The 23,805-nt window shown below is 46.0% G+C and overlaps 1 protein-coding gene across 1 annotated transcript in view; it reads left to right on the top strand.

Moving 5' to 3' along the window:
* Positions 1-23,805, top strand: part of grm8b (glutamate receptor, metabotropic 8b) — a 208,342-nt gene that overhangs the window by 48,246 nt on the left and 136,291 nt on the right. The window contains exon 3 of the mRNA XM_080475550.1: positions 10,722-10,938. Coding sequence (XP_080331676.1) covers positions 10,722-10,938 — 217 coding nt within the window. The remainder of the gene's footprint in view (positions 1-10,721; positions 10,939-23,805) is intronic.

The raw sequence follows: 23,805 nt of genomic DNA, 5'->3' as shown, positions 1-23,805 counted from the left end.
TTCCAGTCATCCAGCTTCCACCGTATAGAAGTCCTTGAGTTCTCAATTGTGGTTTCATCTAAACCAACAACTTGCCTACTAGATCCAATCCTCACTAAACTGTTCAAAGATATTTTCCCCGTGACTAGTACATCAATACTAGATCAGATCAACATATCTCTAATAACAGGTTAAGTATCACAAGTCTTTAAGGTTGCTGTTGTTAAACCTCTTATTAAAAAACTCACCTTGACCAGGTGTCTTAGCAAGTTACAGGTCAATATCCAGCCTTTCTTTATTTCTAAAATCATAGCACAGAAACTCTCTGGTCAAAGTTACTAATGATCTTCTCATAGCCTCAGATAAAGGACTGGTCTCTGTTCTGGTCCTGTTAGATCGCAGTGCTGCATTTGATACTATTGATCATAACATCCTATTACATAGGCTAGAACACATCATCAGGCTTAAAGGTACAGCACTACATTGGTTTCGATCATATTTATCAGACAGGTTCCACTTCGTTTATGTTCACTATAACTATAGCAGGATGCTGCAGGATGCTGCAGGATGCTGCAGGATGCTGCAGGATGCTGCAGGATGCTGCAGGATGCTGCAGGGTGCTGCTGGGTGCTGCTGGGTGCTGCAGGATGCTGCAGGATACTGCTGGGTGCTGCTGGGTGCTGCTGGATGCTGCTGGATGCTGCTAGATGCTTCTGGATGCTGCAGGATGCTGCTGGGTGCTGCAGGATGCTGCTGGGTGCTGCTGGATGCTGCAGGGTGCTGCTGGATGCTGCTGAGTGCTGCAGGATGCTGCTGGATGCTGCAGGATGCTGCTGGATCCTGCTGGATGCTGCTGAGTGCTGCAGGATGCTGCTGGATGCTGCTGGATGCTGCTGGATGCTGCTGGATGCTGCTGGATGCTGCTGAGTGCTGCAGGATGCTGCTGGATGCTGCTGGATGCTGCTGGGTGCTGCTGGATGCTGCTGGATGCTGCTGGGTGCTGCTGGATGCTGCAGGGTGCTGCTGGATGCTGCTGGATGCTGCAGGATGTGAGCGGCAGCAACTTCAGGCTGCTTAGGCCAAATCTGTTCTGTTGAGTCTGGTGTGAAGGTTTCAGTAGGAGGACTGAACAGGGTGGTGACACTTCTGCTCTATTGACAGCTTCTACCTTTCACGTACATTCATTCTTCACAAAAGGCTGCGCTGCATCCAAATGAGGCTTTGACTACTTTAGTTGTGTTTTGTTTTCAAAAAGTAAAGGTGCTTTGTTGTTATTTTATTAAAGGGCTCGTATTATGCAAAATTCACTTCCTAAAGGTTCTCCAGCAGTACTACTCGTCCCCATACCTGGACTGACGTCCCAGAAGTGAAGACAGTCTGTCCTCTCTCTCCCTGGCTTGTTTCAGGTTTTAAAAAGTGTGTTGCTCCAAGCAGCCAATCAGAGATCAAACCCTATATAGTGTCATCGGGCGTCCAATAACTGGAGGAATGGCGGTTCAAATCCCACTCAATCAAAGTCATTGTCATTGAGTCCTTGGGCAAGGCACTTTACCCACACTGACTCGTATGAATGGTGCATGAATGCTGGTGGTGGTTGGAGAATGGCAGCCAGGCCTCCGTCAGCAGCACCAGGGCAGCTGTGTACAGCGTAGCTTAGCTATACTTATATACTGTGCTTGGAGAAGGACACCTGTACTACATATACAGTTAATAGAATTTGACTTCATCCTGTGCTAAGAGGAAGTGTCAACATCTTTAAAGTTTCTCTATTTTAAAAATGTTTAAAAAAAATAAAAAATAAAATATCCTGACAATTCAGTTGAACTGTTGTTGCTATGGAAACACTCCTGGGCCTCAGATATAAGCACATATATGGATCGAGTAAGAAATACCGAACGCAGGCCTCATAGTTTGTGTTTAAACTTTAACTAGCAGAAGCAGGAGTCAGTTCTCTGTTCTGGTGATGTATAAAGATGTTGGATGTATGGAGATGTGGGATGTATAGAGATGTTGGATGTATGAAGGTGTTGGATGTATGGAGATGTTGGATGTATAGAGATGTTGGATGTATGGAGATGTTGGATGGATGGAGATGTTTGATGTATAGAGATGTTGGATGTATTGATATGTTGGATGCATAAAGATGTTGGATGTATAGAGATGTTGGATGTATGGAGATGTTGGATGGATGGAGATGTTTGATGTATAGAGATGTTGGATGTATTGATATGTTGGATGCATAAAGATGTTGGATGTATAGAGATGTTGGGTGTATGAAGATATTGAATGTATGGAGAAGTTGGGTGTATGAAGATATTGAATGTATGGAGAAGTTGGGTGTATGAAGATGTTGGATGTATGGAGAAGTTGGGTGTATGAAGATGTTGGATGTATGGAGAAGTTGGATGTATGGAGAAGTTGGGTGTATGAAGATGTTGGATGTATGGAGATGTTGGGTGTATGGAGATGTTGGGTGTATGGAGATGTTGGGTGTATGAAGATGTTGGATGTATGGAGATGTTGGGTGTATGGAGATGTTGGATGTATGCAGAAGTTGGGTGTATGGAGATGTTGGGTGTATGGAGATGTTGGATGTATGGAGAAGTTGGGTGTATGAAGATGTTGGATGTATGGAGATGTTGGGTGTATGGAGATGTTGGGTGTATGAAGATGTTGGGTGTATGGAGATGTTGGGTGTATGGAGATGTTGGATGTATGGAGATGTTGGATGTATGGAGAAGTTGGGTGTATGAAGATGTTGGATGTATGGAGATGTTGGGTGTATGGAGATGTTGGTGCCGGTGTAGAATAAATAACTGAGCTGACGTAGTCATTAGTAAAATCCACCAAATTACAACTCGACTCCACGTGTTTCTCTTTTTTTCTGGAATCGATTTGATTTGGATCAAAACCAAAACAAGTTGAGTTTGTAAAGAATAAACTTTTACCAAGGATCCATTTTTTGCACTAAACAGACTTAGATCATGTTTGGAACCTCGTCCCTGTGAGGGGAGAGCGCTAATCCCCGTGTGACCACTGCTGCCACCTACTGCACAGAAATGACATTACACTGCAGCCCCGGACATTTAACAGTCAACCAGGTGCGATGATGTTTCATTAATGAGAAGAATTATCATGTGATTCACTGGACGCTGCTTCATTGGTTGTTAGTTTAGTCTCTGATCTGCTTCAATCTGCCTCCAACTGGCTTCAACGCTTTACCATTCCAGATGTCTTTAGAAATGACAGGATGCAAAATGTCAAGTGAGGATGACTGGAGGCGTTGATTTCTGCCCCGAGGCCCACACATTGGTTTGTCCAGCGATGTTCAGAAAGTAAACTTAAGGATTCTTGGGAAACCAAAGTGGCCTGGAGCTGTTGACAGAATTAGCATTTAATTGAAAAACACAAACAGAAAAAGTGGGTTCATGCTGGTCTGTTCTCTTTTTCCTCTTTTTTTCCAGCAGAGACATTTCAGCCATGCAGTGACTCATCCTGACTGAATTGTCACCCAGAATTCTATTTGATGACATGTATAGAAATGCGCATTAGGAGAAGCGGAGCGATGACAGCGGCAGTCGTGTCTGGTTTTACCTCCGGGCTGAGGGTTGTTTATTGTCCGGGGCGGAGACGGACGGCAGCAAACAGCTTTGGTTGGAATAAGAAAATCAGAGCGAATGAGAGATGATGGACGCAGACCGTCCCCGCTGATGGATTCCAGCTTTTATCGCTCAGCCGAGCAGAAAGCTGGAGGCCGACAGCATGACGAGCATCAATCAGGGAACAGAAACCGCCAGCCGGTCCTCCGACGCTGCAGACGAGTCCAGATGTTCTCACACACATTAATCCCGGCCCGGCTGGGGAGGAGGTCCGGTCCTGGTTGCTGGCGCTCAGCGGGCCGTGGCTGCTCGGGGAACCGTCTCTGTCGGAGCGCCGGCTGACTAACAAGTCATCTCAACTCAAGTCAGCCTTTTCAAAGAGTTTTAAATCCGTTGTTAGAAATCTGATTGTAGGAAATGTTTTGTTGTTTTGTTGGCAGGAGACAGAATGATGAAGTTTTTGTTTCACAAAGTAGAGCAGACATCTGAAACCTGCAGCTCTGGAGCCACATGTGGCCTTCAGCTGCTCTGCAGACCTGCAGAACCACTCTGAAGGATGGCCACGCCCCCATGAGCCACTCTGAAGGATGGCCACGCCCCTCTGAACTACTCTGAAGGATGGCCACGCCCCCTCCGAACTACTCTGAATATGGCCACGCCCCTTCTGAACTACACTGGAGGGTGGCCACGCCCCCTCTGAACTAATCTGAAGGGTGGCCACGCCCCCTCTGAACTACTCTGAAGATGGTCACGCCCCCTCTGAACTACTCTGAAGATGGCCACGCCCCTCTGAACTACTCTGACGGGTGGCCACGCCCCCTCTGAACTACGCTGCAGGATGGCCACGCCCCTCTGAACTACTATGAAGGATGGCCACGCCCCTCTGAACTACTATGAAGGATGGCCATGCCCCTCTGAACTACTATGAAGGATGGCCACGCCCCTCTGAACTACTCTGAGGGGTGGCCACGCCCCCTCTGAACTAACAGGGGGCTTTGGCCAGGAGACTGGTGGCAGAGCTGAAGCCTTCGCTTACAGTGACAGAATGTAGACCGTTAAAAATCACTACAATAGAATTCCAGCTTATGTGGAAAAGTGAAAGACTTTGTTTGGTCGTATATGAAGGAGTGACGATACGTTGCTATGTCAGGAAAAGTGTGCTGAAGGTGAAGCCACAAGACAAGCAAAGACAAGGCAGGTCAAAGACGGAGGAGGTGGAGGTGTTTAGTGTGAGGAAGGAAGGTGATGTACAGATCAAATACATTCAAATACCATCAACGGACTGAATATCACAGCCATCTACAACCTGTTCACTGTCACCTGGTGCAAGAGCCCATTCTGGATTACTATAGGCCTGGACAGGTGAGGACAGGTACACCTGGACAGGTGAGGACAGATGAGGACAGGTGAGGACAGGTACACCATCACAGGACAAACAGAGAACCAGACAACCACACACCACGATGAAGGGAAAGTACTAACCAGCCTCTGGCCTTCTGAAGTACCAATAAACACGTTAAATAGGGTAAAACAGAGCCGATAGAATTGATCAACTTTAACTCTTTTTAACCACTATTAGAATTTCTATTTGTGCAGGAACATGTGTGGTACTCTGAAGAATAGAAAAGCATTCATTTGTTTTGTTTCCTATAAAATCCTAAAAAGAAAACAACGGTGAGCTTTTGCAGCACGTGGACGTTTGTGTGTGTTTTCCCTCAGGTGATGGTGTTGCTGTGTGGACGGAGGAGTGATTGGGCCTGGAGCAGTTCAGCAGGGTTTTTATAAAAAGGCTGCAAATTAAAATTATAGTCCTTCAATTATAGCACGGGTCTCTTTCCGAAGTCACCAGCATGCTGCTCAGTCATTCCCCGTAGTTTATTAAATAACCTATTTGGAACACTACTGGACTACTGCAATCTTTTAATTTCAAAAGCCACATTAGTGAATTGAATTGAATTGAATTGAATTGAATTGAATTGAATTGAATTGAATTGAATTGAATTGATTTGATACTTGTGCCTCGGGAGGCAGCTGGGAGTGGAGCCCAGGTCAGGCTGCAGCAGCTGTACAAAGCGTGTGTGCATTCCCCCTCGCTGCTGTATTAATATATAATTTACATTAAGTGGTCTGAAATGTCATTAAGCCCTCCGTACGGCTCCTTTAAAGGAAGGTGCAGCCTGTTAATGAGGCGCGCTGATGCCTTTTAATGGTGCTGCAGCTGAGTGAGCATCAATAAGTGGCGCTGCTGTTTATTCGGCCTGCGATGCATCATTAATGCTAATGGCGCGTCCCCGTTGCGTCCGTGTGCAGCCAGTTATTGTAACCTTTACTATGGGTGTGCACATGTATCTCCACTGCTAAGGTGTCAGGGGAGTCCTTTTCTTTTGTCAGATTCAGAGCGGGACACGGATCAACACATTTTGTAATTGTTTTTCTTTTTTTAATTTAAGATCAATTCAACAAACCGGACAGGGAGTAATTTTTAGAGAATCCCATTTTCTGTATTTTATCTTGAATGTAGGAAGCGGCACGGTGGGGCAGTGGTTCGCTGGTGGGGCCAAATCCCAGCCAGGCTTTTTTGCGTAGAGTTTGCTGCGAAGAAATACGGCAGCAGCCATCCCAGCAGTGTTTCAAATGGATTTTCAGGATAAATTAAAGCTGCAAGCAGCCTTGGTTGGGACCTTGCACTCTGGCCTCTGGCCCGTCAGGGTAGGCCTAACCATAGCCTCTGGCCCATTTAAAAATTGAGCAAATGAAAAAAATGGGGGCTTTTATTTTGAAAGCCAGCTCACTCCAAGCATAGCTAAACACTTAATATCCAGTTTGAAGTCAACATTGTAATTTTTGATAAACAAGGACTTTTATTTTGAAGGAGTTTGGGGCTTTTATTTGGAAAGTCAGGACAAGCAGGTTGTGGTCAGTTAGATAAAAATGGTACTAGTAATCCTGGGTGTCGGATTACACCACCTGCAGGTAGTGATGTCATCACAGTGGGAGAGGACGGATTTTATCCACATATTTTGGAAACAACTCCTCAGAATCCACAGTTTCAGTCTGTGTGGGTTTGGAAGCTGTCAGACAAACTTCAGACACTAGGAGGCGCAGTTTGACGCAGACGCACCATTTTGCTCCATCAGACTCAATGATAAATGTGGCTTGAACAAAAAAAAAGACAGCATTGTTCTCTCTCGTTAAAAAGGTCATGTTTTATGGAATTCTTGTTCTGCAGGTTCTTGTCGTGGTTCTGATCTGCTGGTTCTGTGGCTCCGAGTCACGCTTTAGCCACAGTCACCTCTTGTTCGGGGGTTTCTGTCACAGCTGTTTCTGAGCAGACATCAAGGTTTTACCATGTATTTGAATGAGAGGAGGGAGGCGGAGGGAGGCGGAGGGAGGCGGAGGGAGGCGGCGGGATTCAGAGGGTGGAGGAGGGTGGAGGAGGGAGGCGGAGGGAGGCGGAGGGAGGCGGCGGGAGGCGGCGGGATTCGGAGGGTGGAGGAGGGAGGTGGAGGGAGGCGGCGGGATTCGGAGGGTGGAGGAGGGAGGCGGAGGGAGGCGGAGGGAGGCGGAGGGTGGAGGAGGGAGGCGGAGGGATTCGGCGTTCGGAACTTTGACGGCCAATAAAAATGAAACCGCTCGACGAATCAAAAAGTTGAAGAGAGTTATTGAGCAGGAGAGTCTCCTCTGTCATTCAATGGTATTTTGAAGCCGATACAATATTCGCCCTCAGAGGAGATAGCGTTTGCAAATCTTATTTTGAAAGGCAAATTGCGGACTTCCTGTTGGATTTTGGTCCGGGGAATTGCCGCCTGATTTGGAGGTCTTGATGATATGAACAATTGAGTTTGAGTCTGATCTCCCTATGACCTTCCTACAAGCCGTGGTGGTTGTTTTAGTGTTTCTAGGTGGCGCTAGAGAGCACATTTTGGCACTCTGTTTTTTTTTTTTTTACATTTTCTTATATTTTTCGCCAGTCTTGATGAGCGTGCCAAATGTGATGAACATTTGAGCATGTTTATGGGTCAAATTTGGGTCTAATGACGCGGTGGAATAAGAAACAATAATAAACGTTACAATACCAAAAGGCTCCTGCCGCTTCGGACTCGGTCCCGAAATATTTCTGACCCTATTATTTGTTGACTTGACAATAATGTAACATTCAAGTTGAACGACTTTCTTGCTCTTTATTAAATCCCCTGTTTTGAATAACTCCTCGAAGCCACCATGTCCTTGAGTGCAGCTGCTGCTTGTTGAATCTATGTGGTGTTTGTACAACAAACAGAGGCTGTGAAACTCCAACCAGTCAGCTGGAGGGGAAGGTGGAGACGGTAAACACCGTCAGAGTTACTTTTTGAGTCGACTTCTGGGGGAAATGAACCGGTGTGATGTTTTAAAGCTGCAGCGCTCGATAGCGTCAGCCCTCAGACAGGTTTGCATTTACAGTACAGCTTTTAATTTGCTGCCTGTCGCTGCGACTCAGCCTGAGTGACGTTTGTATGGCTGTCAGCCCCCCCGGGTGCCCCCCCCCATGAATCCTGTTGAGCCATCTTGTGGCGCTCGGCTCAGCACGCCGCCTCTGACTGAGGTGAAATCAATCAGCCCTTCAGTCCTCCTCTAAAGGACCATTATCCGTCCCTGCCAGCCTGTCCGCCCGCTGCTGCTGATCTATGACCTCGTCCGCCTCCTCGTTTACACCGTGAAGCTCCCGAACTCACAACCAACAAGCAAACGGACAGCGGGAATCTGAAGGAGGTCAAGATCTAACCGTCAAACTAACTTAAATTGCCACAAGTAAACTGCTGGAGCTTTGAACAAATGATTTTAAAACAGAAGAACCAGCTTCAGAAGCACCAAGGAACTCATTTCCAATGTTTCTTCCTCTGGAGAACATCAACATGAAACTCTCTGATTCTGTCTCTGCTAAAACATATTTCACCAATTCAATTCAACATTATTGATATGGCAACAAATACAACACCCAACAATTCAAAAAGGCTGTGAAGAGCTTTAAAGCTTAACAGGAGGATTTTAAATTCAGGCTTTGCTGTCTTAAGACAAGTTGATCAGTATCGTCCGTTCACTGATCAATAGGTTTGTGTGTCGTCTGCAGCAATGTGAGTGAATGGAGTGTTTCCTGATAATGTCCCTACACACCCCGACCTTGACAGTTCAACACCTTGTTGTCATGATCAGCAGGTGAAGCGACTCACGAGAAGCATGAGAAACGGCCAGAGGTCAGGGTTTCCTGGGAGGAGATGAAGCACCGACAAGGTCATGGACACCTACTGGTCATTAATACACCTGGTCCCAATAAAACTTCACCACTTCCTGGACTCAGAGGGTCTGTTGCAGGAAGTCGGCAATTTAGTGTTAAGTGTGAAATATGAGAAACACAATCCTCCGAGGCCTGAAATCTGTCTGGAAAATAAAACAGGCCTTCCTGATGAAAACACATCAAAATATTACTGAAGAGTAAAGGGGCGTGGCCGCGGCGCTCCAGTGAGTATCTGATGGCTCGCCGTGAAACAGGAAGTGATGTAACTCTGTTCTCCATGCTGAAACCTGGCTGATGTGTCATCACAGTGCTGCTCTGAACACGTCCATGTGCTGATGTTCATTCACAGTCATAGCGCCACCCATTGGCAAGAATGGTATTTTCCCCAGCCATGGCCCCAAACTGAGTCCGTTCCAGGCTTCACAGAGCAGAAGTAAGATTGCTCAGTTTTCATGATGCTCAGGTCCTTGAATATTACAGAATGAGCAGGAAAGCTTTGAAAATGCTGTGCAGAGTTTGTTCCCGTTCCTGTCCGACCAGGTCACCTGGTTTCACCGGACGAGTTCTCACGTGTGTGTTGCTCCGTGGTGGCGAGCCGCCGGTGCTGCTCCGTGGGTGCTGCTCCGTGGGTGCTGCTCCGTGGCGGCGAGCCGCCGGAGCAGGTTAATGCACATTGGCTCACCTATTTGGCATAAGCAACGTGTCAGCGTGCTTCATCATCAACAACTTCTGCCAAGTCGTGCGAGACGCGCTGTGGCCAGACACAGACACCTTCCATGAGCTGATGAGCTCCAGACCATCCTCCAAGGTTTCAGAACCTTACCCCATGCTACATATGCTGTAGCGGAGATGTTTTGGTGGATGAGTGTGTGCAAAGCCTACACTGTCCTCACAAGTCCTGATAGTCTGCCGCCAAGGCCTCAGCCCTACTGCTCATATCTCCCTGGCTGTCTGGGTACCACCTTACTTGGTTATTTGTGTAAATTGAGGTTAGATGAAATAATTTAAAATACCTTTTTCTCTTTGATAAACATCCATGTGAGATAGCCTGGCAGTGTTCGTGCCTCCAAAGGTCTCAGGAACTCACACATCCTGGATGTGACAAAGTGAGGAGACCACTTCTGTTTCAGAACATGGGTTGGTCCATACACGGATCAACTAATCAATTCTGATGTTCTAATGACTGGAGTAACATATTTCCTGGCACACAGGTGCCCATCCGTTGCTGGTAGATCTGAAATACCCACTTCTGCCCCGGCACATGAAAGGTTACCTGGAAACAGGAAATCTTACGAAGAATCATCCCATTTTGCACCGGAGCCGAAGCAGGACCAGAATAGTAGTTGAACATGCATTTGGTTGTGTGAAGATCTGCTCTTCCTCCTCATGGTGAACTGACCTGCAGAACCAGACTTCCTCTGGAGTACAGTCAATTAATAGTAGGCCTGCATGAGGAGAACTCTTTGTCTTTGTTTTTAAGTATTCCTAAAGAGTTGAGAATTCTCACCATGGTCCAGGTGTTTCTCACTGCAGGTTGAGTCACTGGTCAGTGGCTTCTGGAGGATCATCTGGAGTATGATAATCTGGATGAAAATAAAAATTATTCTTTCGTCACCAAGCACCTAACAAAGCCCAATCATCCGCCTATCAATGAGGCATGAGGAAACATGTTGGACAGGGTCCCTGCAGCTGGATGGATGGATGGATGGATGTTGGATGATGGACATTCACCTCAGCCTGACTGGCTGGATTCATGTTGTTGATGGTTAAAGTGAAACGTGAAGGCTTCAGAGGTGGTGTCAGTGAGTGATTCATGGTGTCATGGCGGTGGTTGTGGACCCTCAGTGGTTAAACTCCTCTGTCTCCCACAGATCCCTCAGATCAGCTATGCTTCGACTGCTCCAGAGCTCAGTGACAACACCCGCTACGACTTCTTCTCCCGTGTGGTTCCTCCGGACTCCTACCAGGCTCAGGCCATGCTGGACATCGTCACCGCCATGGGCTGGAACTACGTCTCCACGCTGGCGTCTGAGGGAAACTACGGCGAGAGCGGCGTGGAGGCCTTCATCCAGATCTCCAGAGAATCAGGTGGGCAAGGCGCTGGAGCAGATAGAGCCTTTTGTTTTCCTCGGTAATGTACTGAAGCCAACAGGATGAGATCTGCTGGGCGGGGCGGGGCCAGATGAGGTGGATTTATCGCTCCACGTGATGATCCTGCTGCGGGCTGAAACAGGAATAGAGGTCTTGTAATTGACTCTTGATGTAATTGAACAAGAAGTCAGCGCTGTTTTCTTGTGGGCTGGTCATCGTGAGGCAATCAGAGCCGGCGCTCGCTGATTAAAATGTTATCACACCCAGATGAGCGCTGACATTAATCACATTGTAAGAGGTGTAGTGTAATTAATCCGTGGTCTCATGCATGATGGAGATTGGCGCTGGGCGTGTGACTGATGGCTGGATTCAGGTCCGGCGGCTCGGCAGAGCTTTGATTGGCAGACGGTCTTTCGTACCCAGTGAAATGATGCAGTGTGGGAGACTCAGACTGCTCTGCAGCATAACTCATCTCCCTGTCATCCGTCTGGTCTTCCCACCGCCTGGATCTCATTTTGATCTTGATTTGTTCAGTGTGCAGAATGAATCACTGGTGTTTTACCACAGACACATTAGGTGTGCAGCGCAGGTGGTTCTGTCTCGCTGTCACCGATAAGACCACCTGTTGTTGTTTCTAGATCTTTCTGCATAAATTAACCAATCACAGAAGTTCTTGTCCAAAACCTAACTCATGTATGTTTCTTCTTCGAATACTGCAGTTTCATTCTCTAAAGAAAAACACAATATTTTAGCGGTGCTATCTTTTAAAATTGGTTTTAAGTTAACACGGGGGTTGGGGTTAAGGGTCCAACTCTAATCAGGACATTGAACAAATCTAACAGCAGCTGAGTTTAGTTTATAGTTTATGTCCTTTCATCCAGTGGAAAACATTTGTACCCAAAACCATGATTACATCACACACTTATAGATATAAATATAAGTTCGGGGTCACCCAGACAATTTTGTGTTTTCCATGAAAAGTCACACTTTTATTTACACACCAGTTGTAAAATGATTAGAAAATATAGTCCAGACGTTGACAAGGTTAGAAATAATGATATTTATGTAAAATAATCATTTTTTCTTACAAACTTTGCTTTGGTCAAAGAATCCTCCATCTGCAGTAATCCCAGCATTGCAGTACTTTGGCATTCTAGCTGTTAATTTGTTGAGGTAATCTGGAGGAATGTCACCCGACACTTCTAGAAGCTCCTCCCACAAGTTGGACTGGCTGGACGGACACTTCCTGCGTCCCATACAGTCAAGCTGCTCCCCCAGCAGCTCAATGGGGTTTAGATGTGGTGACGGCGCTGGCCACTCCATTACAGATAGAATACCAGCTGCCTGCTTCTCCTCTAAATACTCCTCCACCCTCTGGAGGTGCTCTGGCTCATTGTCCTGTTGGAGGATGAAACTGGCTCCAACCAAGCGCTGTCCTCAGGGGACGGCATGGCGCTGGAACATGGAGTGATAGCCTTCCTTATTCAAAATCCTTTTCCCTGAACAAACCTCCCACCTTACCAGCACCACAGCAACCCCACACCATCACCTTACCAGCACCACAGCAACCCCACACCATCACCTTACCCCACCTTACCAGCACCGCAGCAACCCCACACCATCACCTTACCCCACCTTACCAGCACCACAGCAACCCCACACCATCACCTTACCCCACCTTACCAGCACCACAGCAACCCCACACCATCACCTTACCCCACCTTACCAGCACCACAGCAACCCCACACCATCACCTTACCCCACCTTGCTTGACAGATGGTGTCAGACACTCTTCCAGCACATTTTCAGTTGTTCTGCGTCTCACTAATGTTCTTCTGTGTGATCCAAACACCTCAAACTCCCATTCCTCCGTCCATAACACTCTGTCCAGTCCTCCTCTGTCCAATGTCTCTGTTCTTTGTCCAGATTAATCTTTTCTTTTACTGGCCAGTCTCAGATTTGGCTTTTTCTTTGCCACTCTGCCCTGAAGGCCGGCATCCCGGAGTGGCCTCTTCACTGGAGAGGTTGACTCTGGCGTTTAGCGGGTACTATTTAATGAAGCTGCCAGTTGAGGACCTGTGAGGCGTCTATTTCTCTAACTAGAGACTAATGTACTTCTCTTCTTGCTCCCACTTCTCTTCCTACTCTGGTTAGAGCCTGTTTGTGCTGTTCTCTGGAGGGACTAGGACACACCGCTGGAGGAAATCTTCACTTTCCTGGTGATGGAATAGCCTTCAGTTCTAAGAAATAGAGCAGACTGTCGAGTTTCACATGAAAGTTCTTTTTCTGGTCATTTGGACCCTGAATCCACCCAACATGTGATGCTCCAGATCCTCCAGCTGCTCAGAGGAAGCTCAGTTTTATAGCTTCTCTAAGCAGCTAAACGGTTTTCAGCTGTGCTGACATGATTGCTCAAGGGTTTTCTAATCATCCATCAGCCTTCTGACACAACGAGCAACACATTGGAGCATTAGAACACTGGAGGGACAGGCCTCTATACACCTCTGTAGATATTGAACCAACAACCAGACATTTGCAGCTAGAATAGTCATTTACCACATTAACAATGTATAGAGTGTATTTCTGATTAGTTTAAAGTATATTCATTGAAAAAAACTGTGCTTTTCTTTCAAAAATAAGGACATTTCTAATTGACCCCAAACTTTTGAACGGTAGTGTGTGTATATGAATATGAGAATGAGAATTAAAAATGTCTGGCTTGACATTAGTTTGACACCATTTTAGTGAAGTTTGTTTTCACTTCAAGTATTTGTAATGGTCATCTCCTAAACTTCAACACGTCAGAACTTGCTGATTTTGTAGTTACCTGGAGATTGACTAGCTGCTCTACTGGTTAGTGAAAATAGAGATTCAAATGTACTGGATGCTTCAAAATTGCTCAATATTTACAACATTTGTTTGCAGCTATTTATAAAATCAAAAGTGGAAATATACAGTAATCTGACTTCTGAGGAAACGGTAGGATCAGGGATGATACCACCTGGTTTTAGGTCAGTCCACTGAAAGTACTCCTGTGAAAGTGTCTAGTGACGTGATGATGCTGCTGACTCTGGTCGATACTCAGATTGGGTTTTACTTGACCTGGCAGCTGCTTTGATTCTGTAGATCTCAGTATATTAGTGGATCCACTTCAATCTGAGATGGTTTTCTGCTGCGGTTCTCCACTGGTTCTCTTCTCATATAAATGGAAGAACTCTTAATGTTGCTTTAATGATGTAATGTGGAACGTGTCCGACCCGTCTTGTGGAGTAGCCCAGGGTTCTGTTCTGGGGCCTCTTTGGTTTTTATTGTACCTGATGCTTCTTGGTCGGCTGATCTGTTGTTTTAAAAATGTGTGGTATCATTTCTATGCAGATGATATTCAGTGATTCTGCTCCTTCAATGATTCAGAGTTTCACTTCTTATCTGAATTTCTGTGTCTCTGTTATCAGAACCTGGCTGACATGGAACCTGCAGATAAACTCTGAGCAAAAGGAAACTCTGATCATTGCTCCTGATAAAACCATCCTCTGATGAAGAACCCCCTCGTCTGGGTGCTCCTGTTAAAAGCAGCCTCAGGAACCTCGGGGTGGTTCTCCATCAGTCAATGTCTTTAGAGGGTCACTGTCGTCAACTCATCAAAAACTGTTTTTATCATCTGAGAAAAATCTCTAAAGTAAGAAAGTTCATCTGTTCAGGTATTGACTATTGTAACTCTGTTTTCACCTGTTTTAACAAGTAAAGAAGCTTCAGATGGTCCAGAATGCTGCTGCCAGGCTTCTGACAGGTGAACCTAGAACAGCCCACATCCCCCCTCTTCTTTCCAGTCTTCACTGGCTTCCAGATGTTCGTATTCAATTCAAATGTTAGTGTTGACCTTCCGTGTGTTGCCTGGTCAGACCCCTCAACACATCACTGACTTGTGCCCCTACACTTCAGGACCCTCCGGTCCTCAGGACAGGGTCTCTTAAAGATCTCAGAGACCTATTTTAAAACCCGGGGTGACCTGGCGTTCCAGGCGGGAGCCCCCAGACTCTGGAATAACCTGCACCAGTCCCTTCTTGAGCTTAACTGTGTGGACTCTTTTAAAAAGCATCTGAAGACTGCACTTTTCAGAAAAGCTTTTAGTTAAATTGCCTTTTAACTTATATTTTCTTTTATTATGAGGCTCCTGGTGTTTTACAGTCACATACATTTTATTATCCACTGTGTGATGTTGCTGCTTTTGTTTTAGTTTCACCTTGTTGTAAAGCACTTTGTCATTTGATCTGTGAAAAGCGCTTTATAAATACAATTTACTTACTTACTTACTACACCTGGTACCACACAGTACCACCTGATACCACCTGGTACCACACAGTACCACCTGATACCACCTGGTACCACACATTACCACTTGATACCGCCTGGTACCACACAGTACCACCTGATACCACCTGGTACCACACATTACCACTTGATACCACCTGGTACCACACATTACCACTTGATACCGCCTGGTACCACACAGTACCACCTGATACCACCTGGTACCACACATTACCACTTGATACCACCTGGTACCACACAATACCGCCTGATACCACCTGGTACCACCCGGTACCACCTGGTACCACCTCCAACATACTACAGACAGATGAGCTATCGTGTACAAATAATCCAGAAAAGAAAGGAAAGGCTCCAAGAAAGGCCAAAGACTGATAATAATATTAACAATGTATTGTAGTACTGAATGCTATCATGTTGAAAAGAGCAATTTTACGCTTTACTACTACTTGGCATTAAATATGAGGGATGCGACTCATCGGTTGACTTAACAAGTAACCAACCAGTCAATAAATATCAGTGTTTTATTGACACACAAAATTAAGGATTTCTGTATGAAAAAGAGTGTGGTTTGGACCCCCCCCCCCCCCCCCCCCCCCCCCCCGCCCTCCAACATGAAGATCACAAACAAGATGAAAGTGAACTCACAAACCTTGGATAAAAAGGCCCAGATGGTTCTGGTGGTGCCCCGAGCACCGTTGTCGTGGAAATGGGGCCTTTGTCTGAAATGGGGTATAATCAGAAAACTCTACTGCATATCTGCAGTACTCTTATCAGCACTCAATACAACCAAGAACACTGAGGTGAGCCTTTGCTGAATGCTGAGGCTGTGCCAGTCGTCCGGTTAGCAGTTCAGTCTTTTCAGTAACAAGGACGCTTCTAGATCATCACAGTATTGATTAGGCGATCAGTCTGAACTCTAACCAGCATCATGCTCATGCTCCTTCTTCAAGCAGCAACTTGGTTGGATTACTTCATTATATGGATTACTTCATTATATGGATTACTTCATAACAACACAAACATCAGGCTCTCTGCATGAAGGAACAAAGTATTTTAAAAAGGCAGAAAATGTAGATTTGTCCTCATCTTCCTGTCATGCTCTCGGCTTTTATCACCTCGCTGCAGTAATACCTACAAATTTGCCCAGCCCCCACGCTGCCGCCGCAATCTGTGTGTAAACGGCGACGGCGGTGGCGCTAATGCTGAAGAATGGCTGCGATCGCAGCGCTTTTAAAAAGTGTCATATTAATAAGGGGGGCGAGTGCAGAGAGCAGCTGGGACTCCTCTGTGGAATCAATGGGCTCTCAGCGCGCGCACACACACACACACACACACACACACACACACACACACACACACACACACACACACACACACACACACACACACACACACACACACACACACACACACACACACACACACACACACGAAATGTGGAGTTTAACTTCAGCTGCTATTTGAAGCTGCATTGTGTCAGAATGATAATCAACCCTTGAAATATTTCCCATCCCAGCTGTTTCACTTCTTTGTGCTCGATGAAAAGACGTGTGACTTCACAGCTTGACAGTCGCTGCAGCGTCACCCGACACGTCTTCACGTAGACTCCACCTTTTTCTTTTTTACTTCTAGCACATTTACAAAGAGTGGCTGCAGCTTGTGAATGCTGTTCACACACTGAACAACATCAACAATTGATATTATTTGGACTTCATTCTACCGTCTGAATGCAAAAAGCTTCTGAGTACACGGTGCGTTTTCTCACAGCAAGTTTCTCACAGGAAACCTTGTCAACGCCTGAATATCTCAAGAGTGTATGACAGCAAAGCACATCGCTGGAGGCTGTTCCCAGGACGGGAACTTGTAAAGACATGTGAATAATGATGTGATGGGGCTGATTTAACCCTTCCTAACACACTAGTACACATTATAATGTCTATTGGATATGAGCTCTATACCTTTTGGTCCTTTTCCATTTCCTGAGACTCCCGGAGCAAAAGAGGAAGAACGATGGGAACTAGACCTCACTTATAAAGCTCTTTTCCTCTGATTCCTCTGACAGACCACATACCGCTTTACAATGTTAGTCACACACACACACACACACACACACACACACACACACACACACACACACACACACACACACACACACACACACACACACACACACACACACACACACACACACACACCAGTAGCTGCTATGCAAGGTGCTCCGTCCATCCAGTTTGGTTCAGTGTTTTCCTCAAGGGCCTTTTGACGTCTGGATTAAGAGACGGGGAATCGAACCCACAACCTTGGGAATAAAGACTTAACTGTGCACACACTCCCAAAACCAAGGATTGAAAAATAAAGAAAAAACAAAACCAATCAACACTAGAAATCAACCTAAGAAGAAGGGAAGGGTGATGAGGAGAGTGTGAAGGGAGGAAGCTGTTCAAAGAGCAGAAAGGAAACAAGGAAGGACGTTTACCAGCAGAGGAAGGCGTGGACCGATCCAGCCTCTGACTCACGGCCAGATGTTCCTGATGTGTGTGTGTGTGTGAGTGCGTGTGTGTGTGTGTGTGTGTGTGTGTGTGTGTGTGTGTGTGCGTGCGTGCGTGCGTGCGTGCGTGCGTGCGTGTGTGTGGGTGCGTGCGTGTGTTTAACCAGAGCTCTTCACCACCGTAGCACAGGCTCATCGCCGTCGCCGCCCCATGGAGCTCGTCTCCATGACAACAGCAGCGGCTGTGACTGCAGTGTGCTGAGCAGTTTGGGGCCGGGTGTCTGAAGGGAGCCGCGCTGTGATGGGCGCCGCCCTGCAGGTGATCTGCTGCCTGTAACTGCAGGTTGGTGACGTCCAGAGACCATCTGTGACTGGATCCCTGCTCTTCACCCGGAGCCAGACCTCCTCTGGTTCAGCTGCTTCAGCTCTCACGAGCAGTCACACATCACAGGTCTTTACTATACTGCTGGCTCCTGCTAGTAATCTGCAGTTCAGTGTATTATTACTCAGTTCATTGGAGGAAGATGCTCTACGATTGCTATGCTAACAGCAATGAGAACAAGGCTGAGATCAACTAGCATTTACGTCTTAGCACAAGGAGCTAACGCTGCTAATGTGGATACAGGCTAATGACCCTGTTCCAGCTTCATGTTCCTGTCTGACATTAAGTTATGCTTAATATATATATATATGTATATATATATATATATATATGGAAGGGGGGGGGGGGGGGCGTTAAGGGTTTAGCTGTAGCAGCGTTTTCTTTTTCTTTCTTTTCCTTTTTAACTTTAAAAAATATTTGTTCTTCTTTTTTCTTCATTAACGTCTTTATCCTTTTTCCTTTGTTCCATTTTTTTTTCTTTCCCTCAAAGTTCTGCTGACTCAGCTGTTTGAGCTTATTTATCTGTGTTCATCCTGGAGATAGGAGCAGTTTTGAAAATCAGTCTTGAAAATGAAATAAAAATCAAAACAAACAATTGGAATGATGACATAAAGCTTCATTGAGCCGCTCCAGAGCAGCTGAAGAGCCACATGAGGCTCCAGAGCTGCAGGTGGATGACCTTTGACCTCTGGTCTGCTCCATCACCTTTTGACTTCGTATTTCCACTGTGTTTGTAAGAAATCATTAAAAGTCTGAGGGAAGCTCTGACTGAAGGCTGGTCTCACTGAGAGAAATCATTTCCTTCCATATTAAAAGCACGAAAACACATTTTTATGTTTCTTATCAAAACACAGAACAAAATACAAAAGTTACCAAACACATTAAACTCATCTGAGCTGTTTAGTATGAACATTGTTTGGTTGCCACCTTCCAGCGGAGCTCGTACCGCCGTTTACCCCGGTAACCTAACAGCCCCGGAGCCCCGGGGGCATCGGGCTCAGAATCCGGACCAGAACGTCTTCAGTCGGAGAAGATCCGATCGGGTGGCGAGGAGCCGTGACGGGCAGAGCTTTGTCAGCTGGCCTGATGTGGAGGAAGTGTCACAGATTAGCCTCCATTTCCATAATATGAGTGGAAATGAAAGGAGCAGCTCCCCGGAGGGAACTTCAGAACGCCTTTCCTCAGCAGGGTAATCCCACTGAATAGAGATGAAATATAGTTTTCCTCACTTTGGCTTTGAAGTCTTTGAACTGTGATCAGCTGGAGGGTTTTCCTCCGGAGCCTCAACCCCAGAGAGAGCTACACCCAGAGAGAACTACACCCAGAGAGCTACACCCAGAGAGAACTACACCCAGAGAGCTACACCCAGAGAGAGCTACACCCAGAGAGAACTGCACCCAGAGAGCTACACCCAGAGAGAACTACACCCAGAGAACTACACCCAGAGAACTGCACCCAGAGAGCTACACCCAGAGAGAACTACACCCAGAGAACTACACCCAGAGAACTACACCCAGAGAACTACACCCAGAGAGAACTACACCCAGAGAACTACACCCAGAGAGAACTACACCCAGAGAACTGCACCCAGAGAGCTACACCCAGAGAGAACTACACCCAGAGAGAACTACACCCAGAGAACTACACCCAGAGAGAACTACACCCAGAGAACTACACCCAGAGAACTACACCCAGGGAACTACACCCAGAGAGAACTACACCCAGAAAACTATATCCAGAGAGAACTACACCCAGAGAACTACACCCAGAGAGAACTACACCCAGAGAACTGCACCCAGAGAGCTACACCCAGAGAACTGCACCCAGAGAACTACACCCAGAGAACTACACCCAGAGAGCTACACCCAGAGAACTGCACCCAGAGAGCTACACCCAGAGAACTGCACCCAGAGAACTACACCCAGAGAACTACACCCAGAGCGCTGCACCCAGAGAGAACTGCACCCAGAGAGCTACACCCAGAGCTGCACGGTGGAGCGCTACACCCAGAGAGCTACATCCAGAGAGCTGCACCCAGAGCTACACCCAGTCCCCACCACTGTCCCCAAAAGCTAGACAAGCACGTTTTAAACTATATTAGTATTCACTAGAATTACTTCCTAACCCTAACCCCACTTTTTCACCAAATGATCAAGAGCTTCTCCGTTCACTCTAATGTATTTTCATTTCACTATTCAAACAGAAGCTGCTTCTCAATAAATCTGCTTCCTAACCCGAACCCCATCTGCTCATTTTCAGCAGAACAATACTTCACCAAAATAGTTGTTACACCTTTTCACCTTATTTGTTGTCAACAATTCTCTGTGACTAGCTGGTGCAGGCATTCATCACCCCACGTGAAACAGACTAATCCTAAACCTAAACCTAACCCTAACCCTAACCCTAACCCTAACTCTAACTCTAACCCTAACTCTAACCTTAACCCCTAACTCTAACTCTAACCCTAACTGTAACTGTAACTGTAACTCTAACTCTAACTCTAACCCTAACCCTAACCCTAACCCTAACCCTAACTCTAACTCTAACTCTAACCCTAACTCTAACCTTAACCCCTAACTCTAACTCTAACTCGAACCCTAACTCTAACTCTAACTCTAACCCTAACCCTAACTCTAACCCTAACCCTAACTCTAACTCTAACTATAACCCTAACCCCTAACTCTAACTCTAACTCTAACTCTAACTCTAACCCTAACTCTAACTCTAACTCTAACTCTAACCCTAACCCTAACCCTAACTCTAACTCTAACTCTAACTATAACCCTAACCCCTAACTCTAACTCTAACTCTAACCCTAACCCTAACCCTAACTCTAACCCTAACCCTAACTCTAACTCTAACTATAACCCTAACCCCTAACTCTAACTCTAACTCTAACTCTAACCCTAACTCTAACTCTAACTCTAACTCTAACTCTAACCCTAACCCTAACCCCTAACTCTAACTCTAACTCTAACTCTAACTCTAACCCTAACCCTAACTCTAACTCTAACTCTAACTCTAACCCTAACCCTAACCCCTAACTCTAACTCTAACTCTAACTCTAACCCTAACCCTAACCCTAACTCTAACCCACCCTAACCCTAACCCTAACCCACCCTAACCCTAACCCTAACAGACAACAAACTGGCAGTGAACCTGAGTAATACAATTCACAGGAACCTTGGCTGTTGAGGTGCAGCAGCTTCATCGGCTGTATTTGATGCACCAGTGTTCATAAACTCACCGATGGATGTGGTTTGAGTCCTGCTCCCAGCGTTAGCAGCCCCTCTGCCAGTGTCATGGCCAATACGGTACGCGTCCAGACCTGAACCAATTCAAACTACAGCGCATGCACCACATTTGCTGCCTGCTGTTTATCATTCCATAACTTTTCCAAAACTTTACACCAAAAATAAAAATATAAACCTTTTCCAGGTTTTTCATGACTGCAAATCCTGTATGTCGCTGTCTTGAAAACCTTTCAGTGGAATAAAAGGTCACAAGATCAAACGGTGTCTGTGTCAAACTGATAAGCGATGGACTTTCTGTTGACTACTGGTTAAACTCCACCAGGACACCAACCTGACCAGGACAGAAAACTAGGTTCTGTTTCATTCACTTCACTGCCTCTTGTTTCAAATTAGGAGAACATGATTGCGCAGGATTAAATAGTCTGCTCCCAGATTAGTGACTGAGGTTCTTAGAAATAAAATGAACATTATTAGTGACATTTCAAGACCTGATGAATGACCCAAAAGCTTCACACAATGTAAGACCACTGATTCATGAAGCGACAAAACATCTTGTGATAATGCAATCTGTCAAAAGAGGGACACGTTCTTTAAAGTTCTCCTATTCTCCAGCTTTTGAAGGGTTGCTTCCACTTGGTATCGTTGGTCCAGAAATCTTGTGTAACAAGAGACTCTCGTTCCCAGGATCTACTTGTACACAGATGCTGAGTCAGCGTTGATGGTTAGGTTCTTTATTTTCACCACACCACATTTATGTTTCCAGGCTCCGGCCACTCCTCCTGGAGCTTCTCCCCCTTTTAAAGCCTCCCAGCCGCGACTGTCAGGGAGGAGAGACACAATCAAACCTAGATGGGCATCCGGTGTGTCGACTCCCCCCTCAGCGCCTCCCTCGAGCCGCCTTCCACTCTCTCTGCATCGCCGCTCGGCCACACCCACGCACACGCAACCACACTTTGTATTCTAAGTTTCTAGCTCCTCCTTGATTTTCCTCATTAGAATATTGGATCATAGGAGCTGCATTCAGAATCTGCTGTGTCTGTGTGAGCTGGACTGGCTCCGCCCACCACATGCCCATCTTGGGAAGAGGAGGAAGTACTTCCTCTCGTGGTGCCATGTGCCAGAGCAGAGCTGCCTAATTGTGGGAGGAGTCAAATGGAGGGCCTACTTCAATTGGGATTGGCTAAACCCCCGATGACACTATATAGGGTTTGATTTCTGATTGGCTGGTTGGAGCAACACACTTTTTAAAACCTGAAACAAGCCAGGGAGAGAGAGGACAGACTGTCTTCACTTCTGGGACGTCAGTCCAGGTATGGGGACGATTAGTACTGCTGGAGACCCAGTAGAAAATGAATTCTGCATGATAGTAGCCCTTTAAGTAATACTAGTATGAAGAGAGACTGTGTCTATTAATGAGCAGGTGTAAGGATCTTCACAGCAACGTCATTCAAAGAATCAAACTGTGGCTGGGAGTTTTCATTAATCCTATTGGTGGTAAATCCATCCTGATCTGCACCCCAGACTAAACAAACAAACCCAGAGTCGCTCCCGTTGATGTGTGCAGTCATTCATCACCTTAAACACTAAAGTGGGAACAGCACCTTATTAAAATAACGTCTTTTTCATTGGAGTCCAGATTTGTGTTGAGTTATGTCAGGAACATTCCTGGTGAAACCTCTGGGGACTAAGTTCAGAGAAACAGACTAGAGCAACGGAAAAGTTCCAACAAGCATTTCATAAACTCCTGCAGCAACGAGACAAGCCTCACCACAACCTCATCTAAGGTCTTTCTTGTGGTCCAAAGGATGATTTTCATTTTCAAGATAAAACAGTGATAAATCCTGAATCCTCCCTAAATGTCTTTGATTCTGCCTCATCTGAGAATATCCAGGTGCTCTTAGACAATGGTGAGACTGACCTTGATGAACAGGCAAAGAAAAACTCCTCATCTTTCATTAGGAGCTCCATCACATAGTCACATTCTTCTAACAAGTTAATCTGGTGAGCCCAAACCTCCCTGGTTCACTTTGATCTGGTTTGATTCACGGAGCAATACTCAGAGTACTTGGTTCGGAAAGTAGTTTCTCTGTATTGCTTATTTTTAGTGTAATTCTCTGTAATAGTTGAAAGACACAACACGTATTGATGTCTGAACCTGCTGGAGTTCTCAGGGTTCTTAGAAAGTCCATCTCTGTCCTGAACTGTTTTAACATCAAATATCTGAAAGGCAGAAAATACCTCAAAGTTCCAGCTTTTAGTGGAAAGTCAGGAAATACATGTTTCTAACTGTGTAACCTGATCCTTCACCCATCCATCCCTCCATCCCTCCATCCATCACCCATCCATCCCTCCATCCATCACCCATCCATCCATTCCTCCCTCAATCCATCCATCACCCATCCATCCATCAT

The sequence above is a fragment of the Lipophrys pholis genome, assembly GCF_963383615.2.
Source record: "Lipophrys pholis genome assembly, chromosome: 11".
Classification (NCBI taxonomy): domain Eukaryota; kingdom Metazoa; phylum Chordata; class Actinopteri; order Blenniiformes; family Blenniidae; genus Lipophrys; species Lipophrys pholis.
This window is presented reverse-complemented; position numbering and strand designations above follow the sequence as displayed.